We start from the raw sequence: 21132 nt of genomic DNA on the forward strand, positions 1-21132 counted from the left end.
TGATTGTAGTGCTGCTGAGGGAAACCTAAAGCATACCAGTGATGTTGTGGCTGTTGCACATTCACTTATGTAATGCCAGGAGCTAATGTTTGTCTGTAAAGATCCACCTTTTCACGTCAATGCTAAGAGAGTGGCATGCATATACGTATCATACAAATTCCCTGCTGATTAATTTCCTCATACCATATGTGTATGTGTCACGTTGTGTCCCACGTAAAATTACCCAGGCATCAGAAGGATTGGAAACGCTTTGTCAAAGTAGAAGTGTGTTTTGGTTTTGGTTCGTTTCCATCGTCTCTTCAGTTTCTGTTTACAGTTGTGTCGAGTCGGTGGTGAATGTTAGAAGACCTGCCAGGAGCAAGTGTGCAGAGGCCCTAATGGTTGATCATAAAACTCTTTAGATTCCAGTCTTTTATGGGAGATGGTGGAAAAGCAGTAGGACTTTAAAGGGCCTTCTCTTCACAGCTTTGGTTAACTAGAGGTGGGCTTTAATGGAACAAAGACTATTTTCCCTCTTTTTCCTTTGCTTTGTAAGCACAAGAACAGCGTGAGGCATTCAATAGCAACTGAGAGCCTGATATAAACTAGCTTGCCGACTTCTAATTGGTCTGTTTTTTTCCCTCCTCAGTACAACAAAACACATATATTTCAGGATTAAATTATGATTGTCAGACAGTTCTCAATTTCATTAAGTTAGCTGTGGCTGTGAAAAAGATTAGCAATATGCCAGTGATGGATCACATTACTTAAACGGTATCATGGCAAGCTTGAAATAGCCAGTTGCTTCGGTTCAAAGCAGCCAGCGCCTGTCTTGAGAAGCAATGCAAGTCTTCAACCTGTTCAGAGATATCTCCAACTACATTTACCACCGCATTCCTCGAGGGTCATGCACACACAATCATGCAGACTCATGCACACAGCCTCACACATCAGCAGAGAGCAGAATGTAGAAGTCACCCAGAAGCCTTATTTCCACCTCTGACCTCTCTCCCCTGACCTTGTGTGGGTTGGAGCCAAGTGAGGTGGGGTTGTCTGGCATCATGGAGTTTTAGCTTCAGTGTACCTAAATAAAACACCATTTCATGATTCCTTTATGCCACTATTGTAAGACAGAAATTTAGGTTTAAAATGCTGGAAAACTAGAAAATAACTTTCCAGTGTCAATTTCTGACCTTCTTTCTTTATCCACCAAGCTGTATAAGAGCACTCGTATTTCCCTCACTGATACTCTTTACCACAGATGTTTAATGTTCTTTAAGTGAATGAATGCTTTTTCCACCCCTGTCAGCATTTAGACTCGCTATTAGCTGTATTTCTAGTGGAATTCCCTGACCTTAAGTTTAGAAAAGTTTGGGATAAATGCAAACAGCTGGTATGTGGATGCATGCTCTGTGTGCTCTTAGATTGTTAATTGTCATTGTATATTCCGTTATACGCTCCGATCAGTAAATTGCATTTGAGAATAAATAATACCATTGTGGAAATATTGAGTAACAGCTAATTGGAGCACCAAGCTTGTTTAGTAGGCTTTGATCTGAGGTGCTGTTTAGTCCTGCAGATGCCTGGCAGTGACCCGACAGTCTTTGATTAACAGGTTCACATTGGCTTACCCATCATGCTTCAGTGTAGCAGGGATTAGGTTTGTCAGGAGTTGTTACGATAACCTTTGTGTGATCGGCTGGAATGGGCTCACGTAGTTCAGCTCTCCGCTGTGTGTGTGTCTGTGTCTGTGTCTGTGTCTGTGTCTGTGTCGTGTGTGTGTGTGTGTCTGTGTGTGTCTGTGTGTGTGTGTGTGTGTGTGTGTGTGTGTGTGTGTGTGTGTGTGTGTTTCTCCCACACTTGGCAGGATTGAGTTAGGACTAGAAAGCTGTGACACCTGATAGTTCATAATTACTTGACTTCAATTAGTGACCTTTTACGAGGTTAGACTTGTTTAGAGAAGTCCTTTTTTGATCTGTGATTTAAAGAGCCGAGTGATTTTCTTGCATTATCCTAGACTGCAATCACATTTAGTTAAAACACTACAGTACAGTAGTCGAAGCACATGCGAGTTTACCATGAAACATACACACAATTTCTACAGTGGAGTGTGTTCAGCAAGGTTTTTTTATTTCTCACAGTAGCAGAGAACATAATGTTTAACTTTGCAATGGAAAAACCCTTGATGAATACACGGGTCCTGAATATAATACCCCAGGCCTGCAGACAGGCAGAGACACAGGGTTTTGCTGCCGCAGTCTGGTTCTATGACTCGACAACTTAATTTGTTTGGCATCCCCAAATACTGTAATCCCATGATGCTCCAGTGGTTTTACTTACCAGGGGAATTTGCTTCAGCCGTGCTTGTGATCGAAGGCATAGTAAGGGCTGCAACTAACAATTATGTTCATCATAAATTAATCTATCAATCATGATTTCCCATCACTTGTTTTGTCCAGCTGCCTGGAAAGAAATCCAATTTACTACCATTAAAGACAAAGCAAAGCAACTAGGCTGGAACCAGAATATGTGGCAATACCGAATGAAAACAATTAGACTATTGTTCTAGTGCACTTACGGGTTACATGTGTCGTATTTCTGTTTACCTGAAACATAAATGACTTTGAGTTTGTTGAATGTGAACTCAGTGTACCTGCGTCCCCTGCAGCTGTTTTTGTCATTGTTTAATGCCGCTTTCTTTACTTACTTGGATCACATTCATATTCTTCCACACTGTGACACTACTGGATGTTTGGTAATCATCTACATAGGTTACTTTAAGATTAAGAGACTTTAATTGACTTTTTAGTTACAGTACAATGTCTGTTCCTCTTTTGTGACATTGCTTAACAATAAAGGATATCAGTGAGACAGAAGTTAAACACAGACTCTTTAAAATGTAGCACTCATAGTGAATTGTGATCAGTGTAATCAGCATGTTCCCCAAACCAAGATTTAACCCCTCAGCTCAGCTCAGCTTAACTTCAATTTTTCCTCTTCAGCTATTGCCGTGGGACATATCAAACACACCATCTCTTTGCATTTGTGGGTTTCTTTAAACAAATTACACCAACACGGGCTTCTTATGGGATTTTGCAGGACAGCTGTGAGACATTACAAATACAAGGCATAATTATAGTTGTACACATTGAATTTCTGACTGAAAGATTGCATGTCCTGTTAAATACACTGGTGATGTGGTGTGGCGTTGGTTTCAGACTGAGGTGAGGGTGTGGAAAGAGGAGGGTGTTACACCATAGACCTGTAATGAGACTCTGCAGCGATTCCCCACCAACATGGTTCCCATCAGGGAGACTTGCACTTGTGGCAGAAATTCCAGCCCTGTAGCAAATGCCTTGTCTGGATTCAATCAGATCAGCTTCTGCCACAGCATGCACAGAAAACTAAGAATACCATGCACTTAAAGTTTGATAATATTCAGAAGCTTTTCCTAAAAAAATGGCATCTAAAAAAAGAAACTAATTTTGAAGCAGCACAAGTTGATAAGAGGCATTTTCCAGACCATTTCTTTATCTGGTATAATGCACTTTTGGCACAGCAGTTTGGCTTGAGTCTGTAAGCACTTGACAACATTATTTCATGCTGTGCCAAGAGACGTCAATCTACTATTTCACTCACTCATTTATCATTTTTATTTTTCTCCAATTTAGTCATCGCCAATTCCCCATGTGGGCTGTGGTTGGTTACAAAAGCTGCGTCTTTTCTCCTGACACTGAGAGCTTGCACATTTTTACACTATTTCCCTCCCAAACCTTCAATTCTGACAACAATCTGCCTAGTCAACATTCTGCTCAGGAGACGCAGGAGGACGCAGTTGTGGAAGAAGAAAACGTATGTTAAGAATGATGAGTCAGCATTGCATAGGGAGTCGTATGGCAGTCATCAACACTCCTTTGTGGCTGGAGGGATGACTGGCCAGCTGGCTCTGCTGGGAGAGTCCATGTTTGTTTCAGTCCACTCTCCTTCCACAGTCTACTTTAAAGATGGGGCCAAAAATGCCAGTGTGCGCACCCGCAGTCATTTCACACAAGCAGGTGTCCCAAACAGTAGGGCAAAGATGACTCATTGCGGTTGCCATGGAAGTGCAGGAGCTGATGCTCCCCGCCTGGGGATCTTCACTTCCTGTCACATCAGGCTTAACTGGGTCCAGATTTCCTGTCTTCCTGAGAGGGGAAGATTAGAGAGCTATCAAGTTATTATTGTTTTCATCATGCAGCGCACTGTGTCATTTCTCCCAGTCTCACACTCTGTCAGAACTCCATGAACTAATTTACCAGAGGCATTTTAGTGTTATACCCCATAGTTTCCTCAATTCTCCGTCCTTTATTTTATTCCATCTAAGCTGGGGTATGTAGTTTGTTTGGCAGCCACTATGTTGTTCTAAAGAAGCCACTCTCTCGTTGCGAAGGTGATCTAGTCCTCCCATGAAGGTTTTCATTGTTTTATTGATTGCTTTAAATCTCTGGTTGGAAAACCTCATGCTTCCGCTGAGATTACCACACTGATCTTCCTTCACAGCTCATTCTTTCCACATTGTATTGTATTCTTTGCAGGCTCATACTAGTTGAGTAGTATTTTTTTTAACAGTACCATGTTCGTACTGGGGATAGTACATGTATGTGCCTGTGCATGAAAAGGCACACTGGGAATCCCTACAGCGGCTGCCTGGTAGCAAAAGGGTGGTTCACCTCTGTCAGCACAGGCAGGAATGCCCTGCACACTCAGCATTTTATGTGAACATTCACACACAGAGTCTCAGTATTAGCAGTATGTGAATGCAGTTGACATGCTTACATATCATTTTTAATATATAGGTGGGACACGTCGTTAAAAAAAAAAGCATTGTAGAGGAAACCAGCAAGGACTCAGGCCTTGTTTATGGCCTCAGTTATAAGAACTGTGTTATGTCACATACTGAGTAAAATCTGTATAAATGATTAGCAGGTCCTTAACAGGAAAAGTACTTTCAAGCACATCTGTGCGTAGTTTTAACAAAGGTTTTTGAGTTTGTAAGGCAGGTGGTTTGATTTAAAGATGTAGGCAAAGGCTGGAGCGTTCATGTACAGGTTCTGTAGTTTCAAGATGGAAAATGTTTCTGTTGTCAGTTTGTTTTAACTTTTCAAATCCTCCTTTCCTAATCTTTTTGTGCCTTAAGGTATTTTAGTTTTTCCTTTTTCCCCCTTTTTTTCAAATTTGGGGTACACATGTTTGAAAGAAGAATGTTGCCTGCACATTAACAATGATTAAACAGTAAACATCTAATCCCTAACACTTTTTGTTTATGTCTCCCTTTATTTCTTTTTTTTGCAGAAGAGGTCGACTATGCTAACTTTGGCACCAACACAATAACTCGTAAGAAGAAGGCGGTGGTCGCGCTGCGCAATAATGACATCAATCGCAAGCGGCCACACATCCGCATCGGCATGCCCCAGGACTTCCGGCCAGTCTCCTCTATCATCGATGTGGACATCCTACCTGAATCTCACCGCCGTGTGCGACTGTATCGGCACGGTTCGGACAAACCCCTGGGCTTTTACATCCGAGATGGAACCAGTGTGCGTGTGACGCCACACGGGCTTGAGAAAGTGCCTGGCATCTTCATATCTCGGCTGGTGCCTGGAGGGTTGGCGGAGAGCACCGGGCTGCTAGCGGTCAACGATGAGGTGCTGGAAGTGAACGGCATCGAAGTGACTGGAAAGTCCTTAGATCAGGTAACGGATATGATGATCGCCAACAGCCATAACCTGATTGTGACAGTCAAGCCAGTGAACCAGCGCAATAATGTGGTCCGCAGCAGCAGGATCTCGGGGAGCTCAGGCCAGTCGTCTGACAGCAGCGGGTCGACTGGTTACCCGAGTTTGTCGGTAGCCTCAGTGGGGGTGATTTCCTCTGGAGCACATGGGTACCAAGACGACCTGGAGAGTGACGAAGAGACAGATATTGTCATTGAGAGCAGCCTTAAGCGGCCGTCTCAGAGGTCCAATGCTTCCCTGGCGTCCAGTGCGTCTCGCATACACCAGCAGACGCCAACAACCGCTTCAGGCCCAGCTGCACCTCCGAGCCCTCCCACACGTCCTTCATCGGTGGTCTCCACTGCCTCCTTCCACTCCCAGCCGAGCCTCAATGGAGGGTCCCATCACCACCACAACCAACACAGCAGCCTCAGCTACCAGCTCCACAGAGACCTGAATCTTCAGCACAACCCGCACCAACAGTCCCAGCACCGTCAGCACCATGTACAGCCTCCGCATCACAGCAGCAACCCAGCCCTCCGCCACAGCAACGGCAGCCTGCACAAAATCCTCAGCTCCATGAAAACGGACCCACGGCACAGTCTTGCACTGCCCAGAGGAGGGGTGGAGGAGGATGGGACCGTCATTACCCTATAATACTCACAAACACACACACGAACAGACAGAAACATCCCAACTGCTCAGAGACTAAAACTGGATAAATATGAGCATGAGCGTGCTTGGTCAGACACTAATTTTGTAACTTCTATTTGTTTTTACAAGATAATTGTTAATAGGAAGTTACAAGCCAGGAAACAATGAAAATGTATTGTATATATTTCCTGTATTTTTTAAGTTGTCTTTGTCTTACATCAAAAGATTTGTTTGTATGTATGTATGTAATAAGCATCAGAACAAACTGTTTTTAGGTGAGTCCACTGTATTCTAGAGTTCTGAATGTGCCTACAGCCTAATATCTTCTGTTAGTGACCACTTTTATTAAGATCCTTTTCATTCTTATTACTGGGACCAATTTGGGGTTGCTTATGGATGTTTTTAAAGAGTAAATCTATATTTCTTATATTCTGATAAATGCTGTGTAGAGTATGGATTTTTTTTAATAGTCTTTTTATGCATTGATGATTGTGATCAAATCCTTGTATCTGTTCCAATAAATTATTCTAAGTCTCACAATTTTGCAAACTTAGGGACATGATGTTTGGTTCAGTAGTTACATTTATGGTTCCTAAAGATTTGGATTGTGGAATTCAAGTCGCTCATTGCTCATTTGTATAATTTTATCTGCGTTGGAGATGTTATAATTTGAATTGCTACTACTATTGCACCTGTGAGGACGTGGAGCATAAGTTCATTTGAAAATACAACTTCCTATCCTTCAAAAATGTTAATTTGCCCATCAGTGGTAAAAAAAAAACAACAGACCATTGTGTCAAAACGTTGAAAATTAACCGAAGTGTTTCACTGACAGATGAAAGTTTGTCTGAGTTTAACCTCATTTTAGATCCTCAATTTCATCTCTTTGTTGTGGGTGCATAAACAGTAAACACAGCAAATAATCACAGCAGAAGCTGACGTCGTAATTTCTTCACCAACAGCATCTGTAGACGAGGAATGCATAACCACAAAACATGACGTAAGGGGCGTGACATTACTGGTAGTGTTGTTACCATTCTGCAGCTACAGTAAAACTGTGAAGATGTTTTCATCCTCTACCTACACAAACTAGGTAAAACCACACTGATCACTGATAGTATGATTATTAATAATAAACAATTAAGAGCATTTTTTTATTGCCACTTTAACCTCACTCCAATCATGTTAAATGGTAGGTATGTAGGGTATGTAGGTCAAGTTTCATCACAAAATAATTAGCTCTAGACATCACAGTGAAGACTGAAGGTTGAATTTTCTTTTATCAGGTACAAACAGTCTTTATCACCCTCTGGCTGTTGGCTACAGTCAGTATATTTAACATGGACATGTAGCAGGAATGCAGCTGTGTCCTGGGTCAGGAGGCCCTATAGCAGAAGCAAACTTCTTTCACCTCTCTGCTAATGAATGTTGGTCTGCTGTGTTTACTCAAGATGCCACACTGCTCAAACAGCTAATAGATCATTTACACCCAACTGGTCTGCTTTGGCTGCAGTTTGTGCCAGTAATCCGCAGATTTGAGTGTATTGGCAGACCTAAAATCCTGGATGTCACACAATCAGTCTTGTGTTATCACTGCTGGAAAAAAAACATGCATTTGCAGTAGGTCCTTGTAGTTTGAAATAGTTTTAGCACTGATGTGTGAAAGAACTACCTTATGTTCCTCATATGTGACACAGATGCTCAGCTAGCAGTTTTTGAGATTCAAGTGTAGACTGTTTAAAACTGACGTTAAAGATTACAGTAAAACAACATAAAAGAAGGGAATTTCTTTGTGATGTGATGCAAAAAATACTCCATACCAATACAATATAAGTAAATCTTTTACCTGTGACTAAATGTAGATTTTGTATTGAGGGGAATTCACTCCTGCATCTTCTCCAAATAAACTGATTTGACAGCTGATTCATTCCATTAGATATTTTGTATGAAAGGTATGATAAACAATTCTATAGCTTATGCCTCTGCTCTGTATCAGCACTGGGCAAACTACAAGGGTCCATCCATTGCCATGCAGTAATTCTGGCTGCCATCTGCTGGCCGAGATTGCAATGACATGGTTTGTCATGAACTGTACAACACAGGCAATGAACATCAGTGTCATAAAATACTGACATTTGCATGATTTCTCACGAAGAGTGTTTTTGGTTTGAAAGAGTAAGTCTATATTTTTTAATCATGACATGAAATTACATTTTCCAATCAGACTCATCACCATAGTTTTGTGGTTTTCCTGTTTCAAAAGTAATTTGTTTTGCTGATGACTTTTGACACCCTTTTATGAACGACTATCCTGTCTATCTATTCACTACAAGGCTTTGTTTCAAGACAGTTTTTGATGATACAATTCCAAAATTATTGTGTTTGTGTTAGAAAATATATATTTTATTCATTTACTTTAATTATACCATTAATACTATAGTCACATTATCGTAAGGTGGGCTAAAAAGTAAAAGTTCCCAACGCTTCATAGTGCGCCACGCTGTTTTGACCCTCGTGAGTTACCATCGGCTGCACAACACACGTGATCCAGTCAGTTGACAGGGGCAAAACACGGCAGTAATCAGACAGAAAGACAGGCGACATGGACCATCATCGAGTGGACAGGGTGGGTCTTCTGTCCCCCCTGGAGGAGTCCAGCGCTGAGATAAGCAGAGACAGCGGCATTGTTTCCCAAAGTGCGAGCAGTTTGTCCATGGTGAGCGAGATCCTCAGCAGCGGCACCGTGTCGCAGAGCCCCAGCTTTGGCGCAGCGGCTAACGTTATCTCTCGAAGCCCGAGCCTCAACGAAGCGGCGGAGCCCGGGACAGCCGACCAGCACTACCCCGAGCTGGACGACGACGTCCTGAGACACACCGCCCTCAGCTACTCCTCCTACATCAGGGCGACCGCTGGAGAAGAGGTTTGTGCCGATGGCTTTTACACGAGAGAGCCACCACCGAGCCATGTAAAGCACTGTACGTACTAACTAGCTAAGTTAACGGTTAGCTCTTTGTTTTATGAAGTAGCTGTGGGCTGTAGCCTGGCACACACTTGTAAGAACTCCAGGAGAACTAAGTAAGGTAACGTTAGGTAACTAACTAACGTTACGTGGCTAATAATAAATCGCGACGACTAACGAGCTGTGCAGTTCTTCACCAACGGACAAGACAAGTGGTTGCTAAGCGACATATATGAAGTGACACTGAAGAGCGGAGTGTCGTCACTGGCTCAGGTTCATCATGACAGCACCTATGCTGATTTATTGAGATGTGGAGATGTTTTATGGCAGAGAGATTGGACAAAGGCGTTGTTCTGTAAGTTACATGTAAGTGTAAAGTCTTGGTTATAAAGTCCCCAGTCAAAACTGAAAAGTCCCAAGTCAAATCCAAACCCCTAATGCTGTATTTTCAAGTCCTAAATAAGTCATAAATCATCCTGCAACCAATCTAATGACATTTTTATTTACATATTTGTAAGGAACTCAAAGATCTCAAGCTTTACTCATGTTATGTCTGACTGACCAGATTGCTGTCACTCCTGAGTTGACATTAACTGGATATGCGTGATACCAGTCAGTTTAGAAAGAAGCTGAGCTTGCTTGCTGGCTCTGTAGGAAGACAAAAGGCCCCTGTGTTTTGGCCCTGTGGTCCTCACTGACACAATTTAAAGGCATATTTTTGAATTCCAGCTGTAACTGATATGTGGGACTGATTTAAACGCACAGAAAGTGTATGGTGCCGTTTATTTTATGCATTTGATGTATCTTTGGTTTCTACATAGTTTGTGTGTGTGTGTGTGTGTGTACAACATTTTCACAGCCTTTTCTTTTAATGATTTCTCCTCTAGATCCTGTGTTTGGAGAAGAACTTGGAAGAAATGCTGACAAGAGTAGATGAGTTTGTTGGAATGCTGGATATGGTAAGCTAAGACACAGATACATATTATTAATGCACTGCATCTAATTATTGTTGAATTACATGCACATTTGTATCTCACGTGCTTTTGTGTTTTTCCTCTAGATCCGTAATGATACTTCCCAGATCGTGAATGAAAACCTACCTCAAATCCAGCAGAAGTCTGATGAAATGAGACAAATATACAGAAGAATTGATAAGTTAGAGGTAAGTGATCATTTTAACTTTGCAAGGCTGAAGGGGTTACTGACTTGATCCAGTAAATGGCAACTTGTGGCCACAGCAGACTGCCAGCTACACTTACAATTCTGCAATGAATGTAACATGATACCAATTATGTAACACAGTGTAAACAGGATTTGCTTGCAGTTTTTATTCATGATTCAAGTGAAATATCCTCTTCACAAAAGGAGAAACTGAGAGATGTTATGAACAACGTAACCAGCTTAATATCTCCACTTCCAAAAATGGAAGTAAATGCAGGTGTGTAGTAGGTTCCTGTTTTTATGTCCTAATAATGTTTAACACCCACTGAGTAACTAATGATACTTAATAATCGTAAGTTATGAAAGCTATTGCTTTAATAATATTCAGCAATGGAATATTTCATCATTTATTATATTACTTTCTATTATTTAATTCCACTGAACATTTTTGAATTCAGTTTTTCCAAACATCATTTCAGGTTCACTCATCTACCTCATATTTAAAGAAGATCCCATTAATGTTAAAATAGTTTACAGATTGTGAAAGATACAGTAGATTCTTTGCCTGCATAGGCATGTGAAACCTTTAGTTTCATGTATTAGTTTATATTTTATGTTTATTTTAGTGTGATGTTGAATTGTCTTGAATGATGTTTGTCTCATATAATGTTGCAATATTATTCTTATGTGCTTGCAGGCCTTTGTAAAGATGGTGGGAGCCAACGTCAACGCGATGGAGGAGCAGGTCACGCAGGCAGAGGGAGAACTAGGGACACTACCGGGTGCTTTCAAGAAGATCCTTCGCACAATGAGTGTCCCAGGCTTCTTAAATGTGAGAGCTTCTGAATTTGTAGTTTTACATTTGTATGCACAGTACCTATAGTTTGTATGTCTTCTCGTATTAACAATCATGAGATTAATGAGCAAATTATGCTGTGAAACTGTGTTTTGTCCCTCCTGAGTTGAGACCATTTTTCAAAGAAACCTTTAAAATCCAGCCCAGTAGTTGTTAATATTCTACTGAAGTGTTATTGGATAATTAGGATTCATTTGTGTCTGTTCATTCACAGAAACCAGCCAGCCCCAGAAGACCAGCACCACATCAGCATCAAGAGATCCCCAGCGTGTTCCGGACAGATGATTATTTCACATCACAGCCAGAGCAGTGACACACTAGAACATTTAACACATAACTTGGTTCTAACCTCAGAGGCCTGTTTGGTGAAACTGTAAAGACAACTATTACTGCCATCCATTGCAGGAGGATCTATTGGTGCAGTGGCCTCAACAAAGCAATAGTAGCCTTTCTGAACAAGTCCCTGGAAGTCAAGTGCGTGAAGAGTGTCATTTTCCTGGAAGCAACAAGCACTGAACTGTAGCAAAATGATTTTAAAAGTGCCTAAATGGGTCTTATTTCTGTCAGTCTTGTACTTTTCACTATTTGTGAAGAAAACAATGTCAGATGTTGGATTTTTGACAGGTCAGGAGGACAAAGTCACCCCAGTTGCCAATAGGACACTGTAAAGAAGGTACAATAGTAGGAGCTGTAAAGATCTTAATGTATTACATGAAGAATTAACCCAGCTTTTTTTATAAATTACATTCCTGTTACTGGTGTTTGTAAAGACCTGCACGCTGTTAGGAATTCATCTGTATTTCTTATGTTTCATCACTCTCTCCAAGCAATATTGTGATATCAATATCTCATCCAGTTAAGCATTTAATGTCTTCCATTTCAAAACATTTACTTAATTTTATTGCCTCACTGATATGGGGCTACATCTTTGAGGGCACCTTTTCAATAAAAGCACACTATAGATGAATTGTGTTCATTTCTCAAGTCAGACTATCTGATGAATCAGCATTTTGACCATGGATGGAGCTGTGATTGAACAATAACTGGAGGAACCTTACGCATCCAACGAGGCTTTACACAGCACACCGCTATGATTCATTATTTAATTATTTGCCAAAATAGTTAGAAATAAACATGTTTTTATTTACAGGTTGGTTTTGCTTTACGTTTTTTAAATTTTCATTAAAGATTCATTTGAGACAAGTCTATTGCATGTCCCATTATTATTTGTTTCCCCTTGCTCACTTTTGGCCATAATGCTTAACCCATAAATAAGTTTTGAGATTTATTCCTCTGAGTTCCGTTTGTCAGGCAGTGCTCGGCATACAAATCCCGCCTCCTTTACATTCACCAGGATTGACAGGACTAAAACTCGAGCCGCCTGAACCGGGGTACTGATCTCGTTAGAGGCATGGTTAGTTGGACGTCGTACAGAGTCGGGCAGAACGAGCTCCTGACAGGCTGAACTCAGGGCAACAACTTCCACCATTCACCGTCTTTCATTGGTCAGTTTGTGAGCGACGTCATAAGTCGTCATTACTCGGAGGAAGCGGGAACCCCATCAGCCTCGATTTGACTGGATTTGTCTCCACGCTGGCTTTGCCCCGCTGATTGAAAAAAAAAAAAAGTAAGCTAAAACTTACGGACACGGTAAAGTACTGGTTTTTAGTTCAAAGGCTTCTCCGTAGCAACTTGTCCAGCTGTGGTAACACGGTTTTGTTGAGACGAGAGTAATCGGGATACCGTGAATGAAGCGTTTCCGGGAAAATCTGTGTGCTAACGGTAACGTTAGCCATGAGTTAGGTTATTGGATAACTTATGGCGGTGGCTCTCGGTGTTGAACAGTGGACAGGGTTTGTGGTTAGTTTTCTATTTAACACCGGCTGTAGGTAGCTATCCTCCTCGATCTCCGGACTAGCTCGGCTGTAACATCTTGAATTTGTTTATATTCTCTATCAAGCCCCTGGTAACTTTAAAATGAACGTGACTGTGGTCAGACGTTTAATGACGTTACGCCTCGAGACGTACTCACGGTTTATTGCATGGTTGGCTGGTTTATAACAGATTCAGCAGTGTAAGTTTGTTTTGTTTATGTCAACTCAGTGTTATTGTTCTTATCGTTGCAGCTCGGGATTAGCATAAATAAGACAATACATCACTTAAAGGAGGCTGTGGGTTTTTCCAGTTGTTTATTTACAGCTGTATCCCCGAGCAACTCACCCAGTGTTTCCCATATATACACAAAGCATATTTGGGGCTCATTTCTTCCATAGTTTTGCATTAATTTACGACTTTTCTAATGTCTGTGTGAAAACGCAACCTAAAGTGTCCCACAGACTGAGACATGCCAAAGTTATGCATTCATATTGAGTTGTATTGGTCTTAATCCAGAAAGCAACACACTGTTGTCATACCTATTTGTAATAGTAGAGGGCTAAATGTAGAGTCAGAAGCTGCACTGCAAGCCTGATTTATTGCACATGTCTAATTATTTATTTTTTGGATTATTCATATTATATGTTTAATGTGGTCCCAGTCAGATTCCACTGTGATGCTCCTGACCTGCATAATGAATGTCAATCTAGAGTGAAGGAAAAGTCACATGAATTTTGATCTGACCGTTCACCCTGAGGTCAATAAAACAGACCTGTGTCTGATGTGGACAACATATGAAAGTGGCCTGAACCAGAATTGAAAAGATTTGTTGCTGTTCACACTATCTGAAGATTTGAGTCACATATAAGCAAAACAAATCTGATTTTGTTCACTTTGGCCTGCAGTCTGAGCACAGGCTATAAGCTGACTTGCAGCCGATTAGACTTGAATAGAGTATTTTTGGTTTTATTTGTATTTCAGCAAACAGCCTGCGGTCTACTGCATCTTCGACTGACTGCTAATGACGAGGATCTTCTCTTTTACAGATTCAAAGCTTCACACATGGCTGGCGAGAAAGAAATATGGCAAAAGATCGGAGAGGGCTTTGTCCAAGAATATTACAACCAGTTTGACAATACCAATAGGATGGGACTGGGTAACCTATATGTAAGTTTGTTCAGTGTACATTTAATAACTGCCTGTTTTAATACAAATATATGGAACATCAACACTGACTAGGATGGGAAATGAGCACCAGTTAAAAGCTGGTAAAGTATAAAAGTGGCTGGCTGAACAACAAACAATAAAAAAAGGATTTACAATTGAGTAGCAGGTGACTTTAAATGTTTATCTGTCAGTGGCTAGTTCTAGATGTTCACATTTTACAAAGTAAATATCTCACACTGACAAACTAAATTCCATCACAGTTACTGAAGCATGATAAAAGAAATTATTGCATGCATGCATTTGATGCTCCTTATTCTTTTTTCTTAGTCTGCTGAAGCCTGTTTGACGTGGGAAGGATCACCTTTTCTTGGGAGAGAAGCTATCGCTGGAAAATTAGCAGTAAGAATCTCTTCTCACTCTGTTTGTATTAATTACAATCTACAAGAGTAAAAAGTAGGCTTCCCTAAAAGGTTAGTAGTAACAGAGAGAAAAGGATCACAGACGTTCACTTGCAGCTTATAGTCTTCTGTGTGTGTGTGTGTGTGTGTGTGTGTGTGTGTGTGTTTGTACATTCCACTAACACTATTGTTTCCAATCTGCAGGGCTTGCCTTTCAAGCGTATTAAGCACATTATTACAGAACAAGACTTCCAACCCACGATAGACAGCTGTATCCTCATCATGGTGTTCGGACAGTTACAGGTAACTTTAACATTTTTGTTGATAACCATTGTTATCTGCACCTGGGGCCTGGATTACAAAGCAAATTCAACTTGGTCGGGTCTCTCATGTTAAAGTAAGGCTATAAATAAGTGTGGGAATAATTATTACAGTATGTCTTAAGTACAGTGATTTTGCTGTTGAACAACAACAACATTTAATAGTAATGTAAGGCTGTTTCTGCTTCCAAAGCCAGCTTCCATGTTTATGTCTGTCCGACCAAAATGTTGCATTTTTTACTCGTAGGAACAAATTAATTTGGACTGTTTTTCTTAAAAGAGAAATAGAGGGTGTAGGTTTTATCTATTATCGTCACAAAATCGACTTGGCACAAGAGTGTAAAGCATCGACACCGTCAGGAATTTTGTCTGTTGAAAGAAACTTTGCAATTAAAATGTAGCTATATTTGTATTGTATGTATTTACTGTGGTAAACTATCCCTCTATTTGTTAGAAGCTCTGTTTTAAAATCAGAATAGACTCATGGAAGGCCTGGAACAGCAAAATAAGTATACTGACCCATAAAACCTTTTATTGCTCTATTACTTGTGATTGCTGTCCTTTTACCAGTGATCTGACTGGTCTGTGGGCGGCCTGTTGACAGTTTGGTGATCTTTGAGCTGATCCTTTTCAAGTTAACCTGTTCTTGAGCAAGTTAGCTGTGCAACCCAGGTTAGCGTGATGATTTAACCCGGGTTAAAAGTGAGCCAGCTTCGTGATACTGGAAAACCACAGTGAAGCTTTGTGGTGCAGGCCCCAGATCCACAGATATACAACCTGCAATACATTTTTGTTTTATGTGGGATAACCTGGCGCTATTTATTTAACGCCCTGTACACCTGCTGCATCTGATTCTCGTTGCCTCAAAACATTTTTACTCTCTAAATTTAATAAAAGTGCAAAGACTTTCTTGTATATCAAACTCCATTGTCCTAACTGTAGAAAATTGTCTTTGTTTTATCACAAATGTTCAAAGAGTTAATAAAAATAAACCATCATACAGGGTTTATTTTCTGCCTTAGTTATGTTTTCTCATCATTATACTCATTATACTCACAATACTTCTTCCAAAACCTTCTCTGTAACAGGTAGATGACGATCCACCAATGGCCTTTCATCAAGTGTTTATGCTGAAGTCCCAGAACTGTGCATGGGCATGCACAAACGACGTGTTCCGGTTGGGGATACACAACATACCAGTCTAGCGAACTGGATTTGTTGGCTCGCCCACAATGACATCCAGCTCTGAATTCATACTATGGCCCTGCTGTCATTGAAAACAAAAGGAATGATTCCCTTATGTTTACAATACATTTATAAGCAGGCTAATTGTATTAATGATGTCAAATTACATTCCTGTCAAATAAAAAGCATTTATCAGACTGAACTAACTGTACTTTCCCCTTCTGTTGTTTTACTCATTTTTTTTCCCCCTCCGCACATGACAAAGGTTGCAGTATAATGACTCATATTGTGAGTGAAGTGTGAGTTATAAAATCTTCACGTCATCTGAACTGTGGGTCTTATGGTTTTGTAATATAACATTTATTGTGATTGAACACTAGAGGCGCTACACTCCTCTGTGTGTCAGTTTAAATGGTTTAACCAACAAAGCTACAGCTGCATCCACGCAAGGTTATGTGATACGGAGGAGTAGCTAGAGTCAAACTAAATGACACCGACAGTGAAAAGGACGTCTTCTCGGGAAATGGATCTAATAAACCGGCAATCTGATCAAATTAAAGAATCGGTAAGCGATTTCAGTACAGCTACTGTTATAACTACTAACTAATCTGCAGTAATGGTAGTGTGTCCATCTCACTCGAGAGTGGGAGACCTTCGGGTAAATAAAGGCGTTTCAGCTTCGTACTGTAACATTAATGTTATAGTTTTTTGTTTTTTTAAAAAGAAACACGTTATTGCAAATGTAAGTCTTTAAACCAACATTTTAGCCGCATGAAAACTGGCCTCGTCTGCTTGTGTAAGCTATGCTAACTGGTAGTGACGGTGTAACGTTAGGTTGTTGTCGGATACAACGTCGATTAAAATGAATAACTGTTGATTTAAGGTGATAAGATAATCGCTAGCAATGATAATAAGTTTTATAAACGCACATAAGCCTTATATTGGACATTTAAATACGATATGCCCTTTGTTTTGGATGTTAAGGAGTTAATGCGCAAGCGCACTGGGCTATTTTGTAGTTAAAGGTACAATATGTTAACACGTGGTTAAAACAGTCTGAAGCCGTAGTTGACATGCTGCTTATATTTGACAAACCCAGATTTAGCCATTAAACCAGATAATATTACACATTTGTATTAATTACTGTTTACTTACTGGGCTCTGGCTCTTTGTAGAGTGGCCATAAAGATAAAGACCCAGACTGCCAAAATGGTTCAGAGACAGAGGATGAACCTTTGCTCCGAGAAAACCTCAGACGGTTCGTCGTCTTCCCCATCCAGTACCCCGACATCTGGAAGATGTACAAGCAGGCACAGGCGTCTTTCTGGACGGTGGAGGAGGTGGGTATCACTTTGAATGTACTTTAATTCTTCTGTTTCACCAGCTGGCTTATGGGAAAAACCCACAATCACACACTGATCCTCACTTCAAATATGTACAGGATGTTAACTAAATTAAGTTTAATTGACTAAATGTATATACTAATACTACGGAAGTAACTTAAATTACAAATATATGATATGATGGTAGCCTGTCATAAGTAAACAGCTCTGAATACTTTTAAAGTATTTTAAAATATACTGTTGATGTTGTGTTTTTTAGGTTGATCTATCCAAAGATTTGGCACACTGGGACCGTTTGAAGCCTGAAGAAAAACACTTCATCTCCCATGTCCTGGCCTTCTTTGCTGCAAGTGATGGTATCGTCAACGAGAACCTGGTGAGAGGGGTCAGAGGGGTGTCACTCGCTTGTAACTGATGTTTTGTAGGTTTAATGCCTCTGAAGAGGTGCACCATTGTTGAGCATGACCCACTAAAGTCACATATAAAATGTATTGTGTTTATGTCTTATCTAACAGGTGCAGAGGTTCTGCCAGGAAGTGCAGGTCCCTGAAGCACGCTCCTTCTACAGCTTCCAGATCCTTATAGAGACTGTTCATTCAGAGATGTACAGCATGCTCATCAACACTTACATCAGGGACCTGAAGGAGAGGTTAGTTTGTTCTGATGCCCAGTGGCTCTGACAGACTTACATGCAAAAGCAGGTCACTGGTGAAAGGTGTATTTTGTAAATTAAGCACAATTTAGAAGAGCTCAGAACGACAGCAGGATATAAAAATGTAGTTTCCTCTGTGCGTTTGGAGCCAGAGCATAACCATATACAGACAATTTCTTCCCGTATATCTAATCTTCTGAAGGTTCCAAACAAACCGTAAAACTTGCACCTGTTCATCACAGGCAAAGTCTACACCACTTTGTGGTGATTTCTGTTGCATCCCCAACTGCAGCAGCTTCCATGTACCTACAGACTAGGAAGATACATTTTTACAATATGTATTATTCTGCATTCAATTCAATTCAATTCAATTTTATTTGTATAGCGCCAATTTATCAAATAAAATAAAAGTTATCTCAGGACACTTTTCAAATAGAGCAGGTCTAGACCGAACTCTTTAAAACATTAATTACAGAGACCCAACAGTACCACCATGAGCAAGCATTTGGCGACAAGGGCAAGGAAAAACTGCCTGTTAAAAGGCAGAAACCTAGGACAGATCCTCCGGCTCTAGGTGGGTGGTCGTCTGTCTCGACCAGTTGGGGTGAGAGAGAGAGAGCGAGAGACAGACAGACAGACAGACAGGTGCACAGCATGCATTTGACTCTCTTCCACTTTTTGTGTCTTATGTTTGTACAATTCAACTTTATTACCATTTAACACAGTGTTCAGGCACAATTCATTGTTGGGTCTCAATAAAGGTACTGTATTTGTTATATATTTGCTATATTTTAGGGCTGTTTTATTAATTGTGTGTTTCAGAGACTTCTTATTTAACGCCATTCAGACCATGCCTTGTGTGAGACGAAAAGCAGACTGGGCACTCAAGTGGATAAATGACAGCAAATCCACATTTGGTAAGGAAGATACAACATTCAAAACATGATATTGTTGTATCACATTATAATGAGAGAGTGGGGACTTTCCGTTAATCTGTAGTAAATAGTAGTTTTGACACTTTGCCCTCAGGGGAGCGAATTGTGGCTTTTGCAGCAGTGGAGGGAATCTTCTTCTCCGGCTCATTCGCTGCCATTTATTGGCTCAAGAAGAGAGGACTAATGCCTGGCCTTACCTACTCCAACGAGCTGATTAGCAGGGATGAGGTGAGATGAAATCACTAACCAAAAGACATGTGGTTTAAACTGTAAAAAGAACCTCAATTTTGAGTGCAACTGAAATAAAATACAGTGGTGTACAAAATGAGAAAGAAGACTTAAGTTTGATCTCAGCGTAGAGGTTTGGCTGTGCACATGTTTCCTCTCCTTTCAGGCCATTCAATTAACTCTGAGGTTACTGTATTATATTACTGTTTATATTATATTACTTGCCAGTCCTCTGATGTGACTGCTGGCTGATTCAACTCCTCTATCCACACTTCTATATTTAAACATCTTCAGAGTAGCTGTGGCTCATTCTGTTTGGGTGGTAAATATGTTCACAGTTTGCATTTGAAAACAGTTCACGGTTGATCTTCTCTGTTTTTATATAAACTATTCTGACATGTATATTGACGTGTTTCTTAGGGCCTGCACTGTAACTTTGCCTGCCTGCTGTATAGCTACCTGGTGAAAAAGCCATCAGAGGACCGAGTGAAGGACATCATCACCAAAGCTGTTAGCATTGAGCAGGTCAGCAAGTGTTGCAGAGAATATATTATGTTATATACAGTATATGAATGTCTGCTTGTTTATCACTGTTTACTTTGTCTATACTGACTCCCATTGCAACAAATCAATAGCAGCTTAACAGTCAGTTGGTTATTTTCTGATTATGAAAATCCAAACTGACAGGCCATACCAGTTCTGTATATAAAAACAAACGTTTGGTGTTGCAGGAGTTTTTGACAGAGGCGTTGCCAGTGGATCTCATTGGCATCAACTGTTGTCTGATGAAGCAGTACATTGAGTTTGTGGCCGACCGGCTTCTCTCTGACCTCGGACAGGCCAAGGTAATAATATATTAAAACAGATATTATAAGAAAATGGTAATTTACATTCTAGTAGGTGTTGTGTTAAAGCAGAGGACTACTGGGTTGCAAAGACTCACTGCAACAGCCATAGTCTTTATAAAAATGACCACTAAAAACATATGCTTTACACAATAATTGACTAAAGAAATTTTATTTAATAACATCAAGATGTTTTAATGGATTCTATTTTGTGTTCTTTTTCTCTCGCCTTTAATCAAAGGCATACCAGGCCGAAAATCCATTTGACTTCATGGAGTCCATCTCACTAGAGGGGAAAACCAACTTCTTCGAGAAACGAGTAGCGGAGTATCAGCGATTTGGAGTTATGCCAAGCATGATGGACTCTGAATTCACTCTAGATGCAGACTTCTGAAACTGAAATGACACTGTTACATTTTATCCATGTATTTATTTTTTTAGCAGTTATTGACCAAAAATGGTCAAGGCTGTACAAGGTGTTACACCAAGAGTTAATTAGTCAATATAGTTTGCTAAGTGGAATAAGGTGAACATATGGACTACAAACTCTGCTCATTATTGACCTCAACATGTTACAAAACAGGCGTATGAGTTGTGGTTGAAGATAAATAATGAGTGGTGTGATAGGAGAGATTATTCTGTACTTCTTTTGGAGACTGTTAATTACCTGGGATATATTTTATTGGGTCTGCAGTTTTGGCTGCTGGTTTCTATGGTTCGTTTTTAACATCGTATGTAATAAACAATAAAAATGTTTTGTAAAATTATTTTTCTTTTTTATTGTGAAATTTTTTTTATTGTGAAACTTTTATTGTGAAACTT

General features: G+C 40.3%; 4 protein-coding genes across 9 annotated transcripts in view; all 4 read left to right on the top strand.

Annotated features, from left to right (window-relative positions):
• pard6gb (par-6 family cell polarity regulator gamma b) overlaps positions 1–6926 on the top strand; it is a 32734-nt gene extending 25808 nt beyond the window's left edge. Inside the window, exon 3 of the mRNA XM_051391403.1 lies at positions 5311–6926. Coding sequence (XP_051247363.1) covers positions 5311–6389 — 1079 coding nt within the window. The 3' untranslated portion in view covers positions 6390–6926. The remainder of the gene's footprint in view (positions 1–5310) is intronic.
• Positions 1–16509, top strand: part of LOC127358389 (nuclear transport factor 2) — a 232593-nt gene extending 216084 nt beyond the window's left edge. For 2 of the 5 annotated variants that reach the window (XM_051391437.1, XM_051391436.1), the window contains exons 2-5: positions 14284–14404; positions 14732–14803; positions 15007–15105; positions 16211–16509. In XM_051391437.1, coding sequence (XP_051247397.1) covers positions 14300–14404; positions 14732–14803; positions 15007–15105; positions 16211–16327 — 393 coding nt within the window. In that variant the 5' untranslated portion in view covers positions 14284–14299 and the 3' untranslated portion in view covers positions 16328–16509. Of the gene's footprint in view, positions 1–12892; positions 12990–13165; positions 13216–13389; positions 13437–14283; positions 14405–14731; positions 14804–15006; positions 15106–16210 lie in introns of those variants that run through there. The other 3 variants (XM_051391435.1, XM_051391433.1, XM_051391434.1) reach the window with 3 other exon arrangements.
• On the top strand, positions 8851–12565 carry bloc1s4 (biogenesis of lysosomal organelles complex-1, subunit 4, cappuccino). 2 transcript variants are annotated; one of them, XM_051391421.1, is made up of 6 exons: positions 8851–9306; positions 10233–10304; positions 10406–10507; positions 10711–10783; positions 11204–11338; positions 11577–12565. In XM_051391421.1, coding segments are annotated over exons 1-6 (702 nt in total). In that variant the 5' UTR covers positions 8851–8988; the 3' UTR covers positions 11579–12565. The 2 variants fall into 2 exon arrangements, with proteins under 2 accessions (XP_051247381.1, XP_051247380.1); XM_051391420.1 differs by lacking the exon at positions 10711–10783 and having other exon boundaries at positions 8875–9306.
• A 185-nt stretch (positions 16510–16694) lies between the features above and the next one.
• rrm2b (ribonucleotide reductase M2 b) lies at positions 16695–21077 on the top strand. The gene is made up of 9 exons (XM_051391405.1): positions 16695–16872; positions 17483–17647; positions 17910–18026; positions 18166–18299; positions 19125–19219; positions 19332–19465; positions 19886–19990; positions 20197–20310; positions 20552–21077. The coding sequence occupies exons 1-9, from the start codon at positions 16795–16797 to the stop codon at positions 20702–20704; spliced, it is 1095 nt and encodes a 364-aa protein (XP_051247365.1). The 5' UTR covers positions 16695–16794; the 3' UTR covers positions 20705–21077.
• Positions 21078–21132: the final 55 nt, after the last annotated feature.

This window comes from Dicentrarchus labrax, unplaced genomic scaffold (genome assembly GCF_905237075.1).
Source record: "Dicentrarchus labrax unplaced genomic scaffold, dlabrax2021, whole genome shotgun sequence".
NCBI lineage: Eukaryota > Metazoa > Chordata > Actinopteri > Moronidae > Dicentrarchus > Dicentrarchus labrax.

Bases quoted from the DNA above. Each gene is read 5' to 3' on its own strand.
- bloc1s4 (XM_051391420.1), top strand. From the start codon at position 8,989: ATGGACCATCATCGAGTGGACAGGGTGGGTCTTCTGTCCCCCCTGGAG. The intron at 10,508-11,203 runs GTAAGTGATCAT...ATGTGCTTGCAG, and splicing joins GAAGAATTGATAAGTTAGAG to GCCTTTGTAAAGATGGTGGG. The intron at 11,339-11,576 runs GTGAGAGCTTCT...GTTCATTCACAG, and splicing joins GTGTCCCAGGCTTCTTAAAT to AAACCAGCCAGCCCCAGAAG.
- rrm2b (XM_051391405.1), top strand. From the start codon at position 16,795: ATGACACCGACAGTGAAAAGGACGTCTTCTCGGGAAATGGATCTAATA. The intron at 16,873-17,482 runs GTAAGCGATTTC...GGCTCTTTGTAG, and splicing joins CTGATCAAATTAAAGAATCG to AGTGGCCATAAAGATAAAGA. The intron at 20,311-20,551 runs GTAATAATATAT...CTTTAATCAAAG, and splicing joins CTGACCTCGGACAGGCCAAG to GCATACCAGGCCGAAAATCC.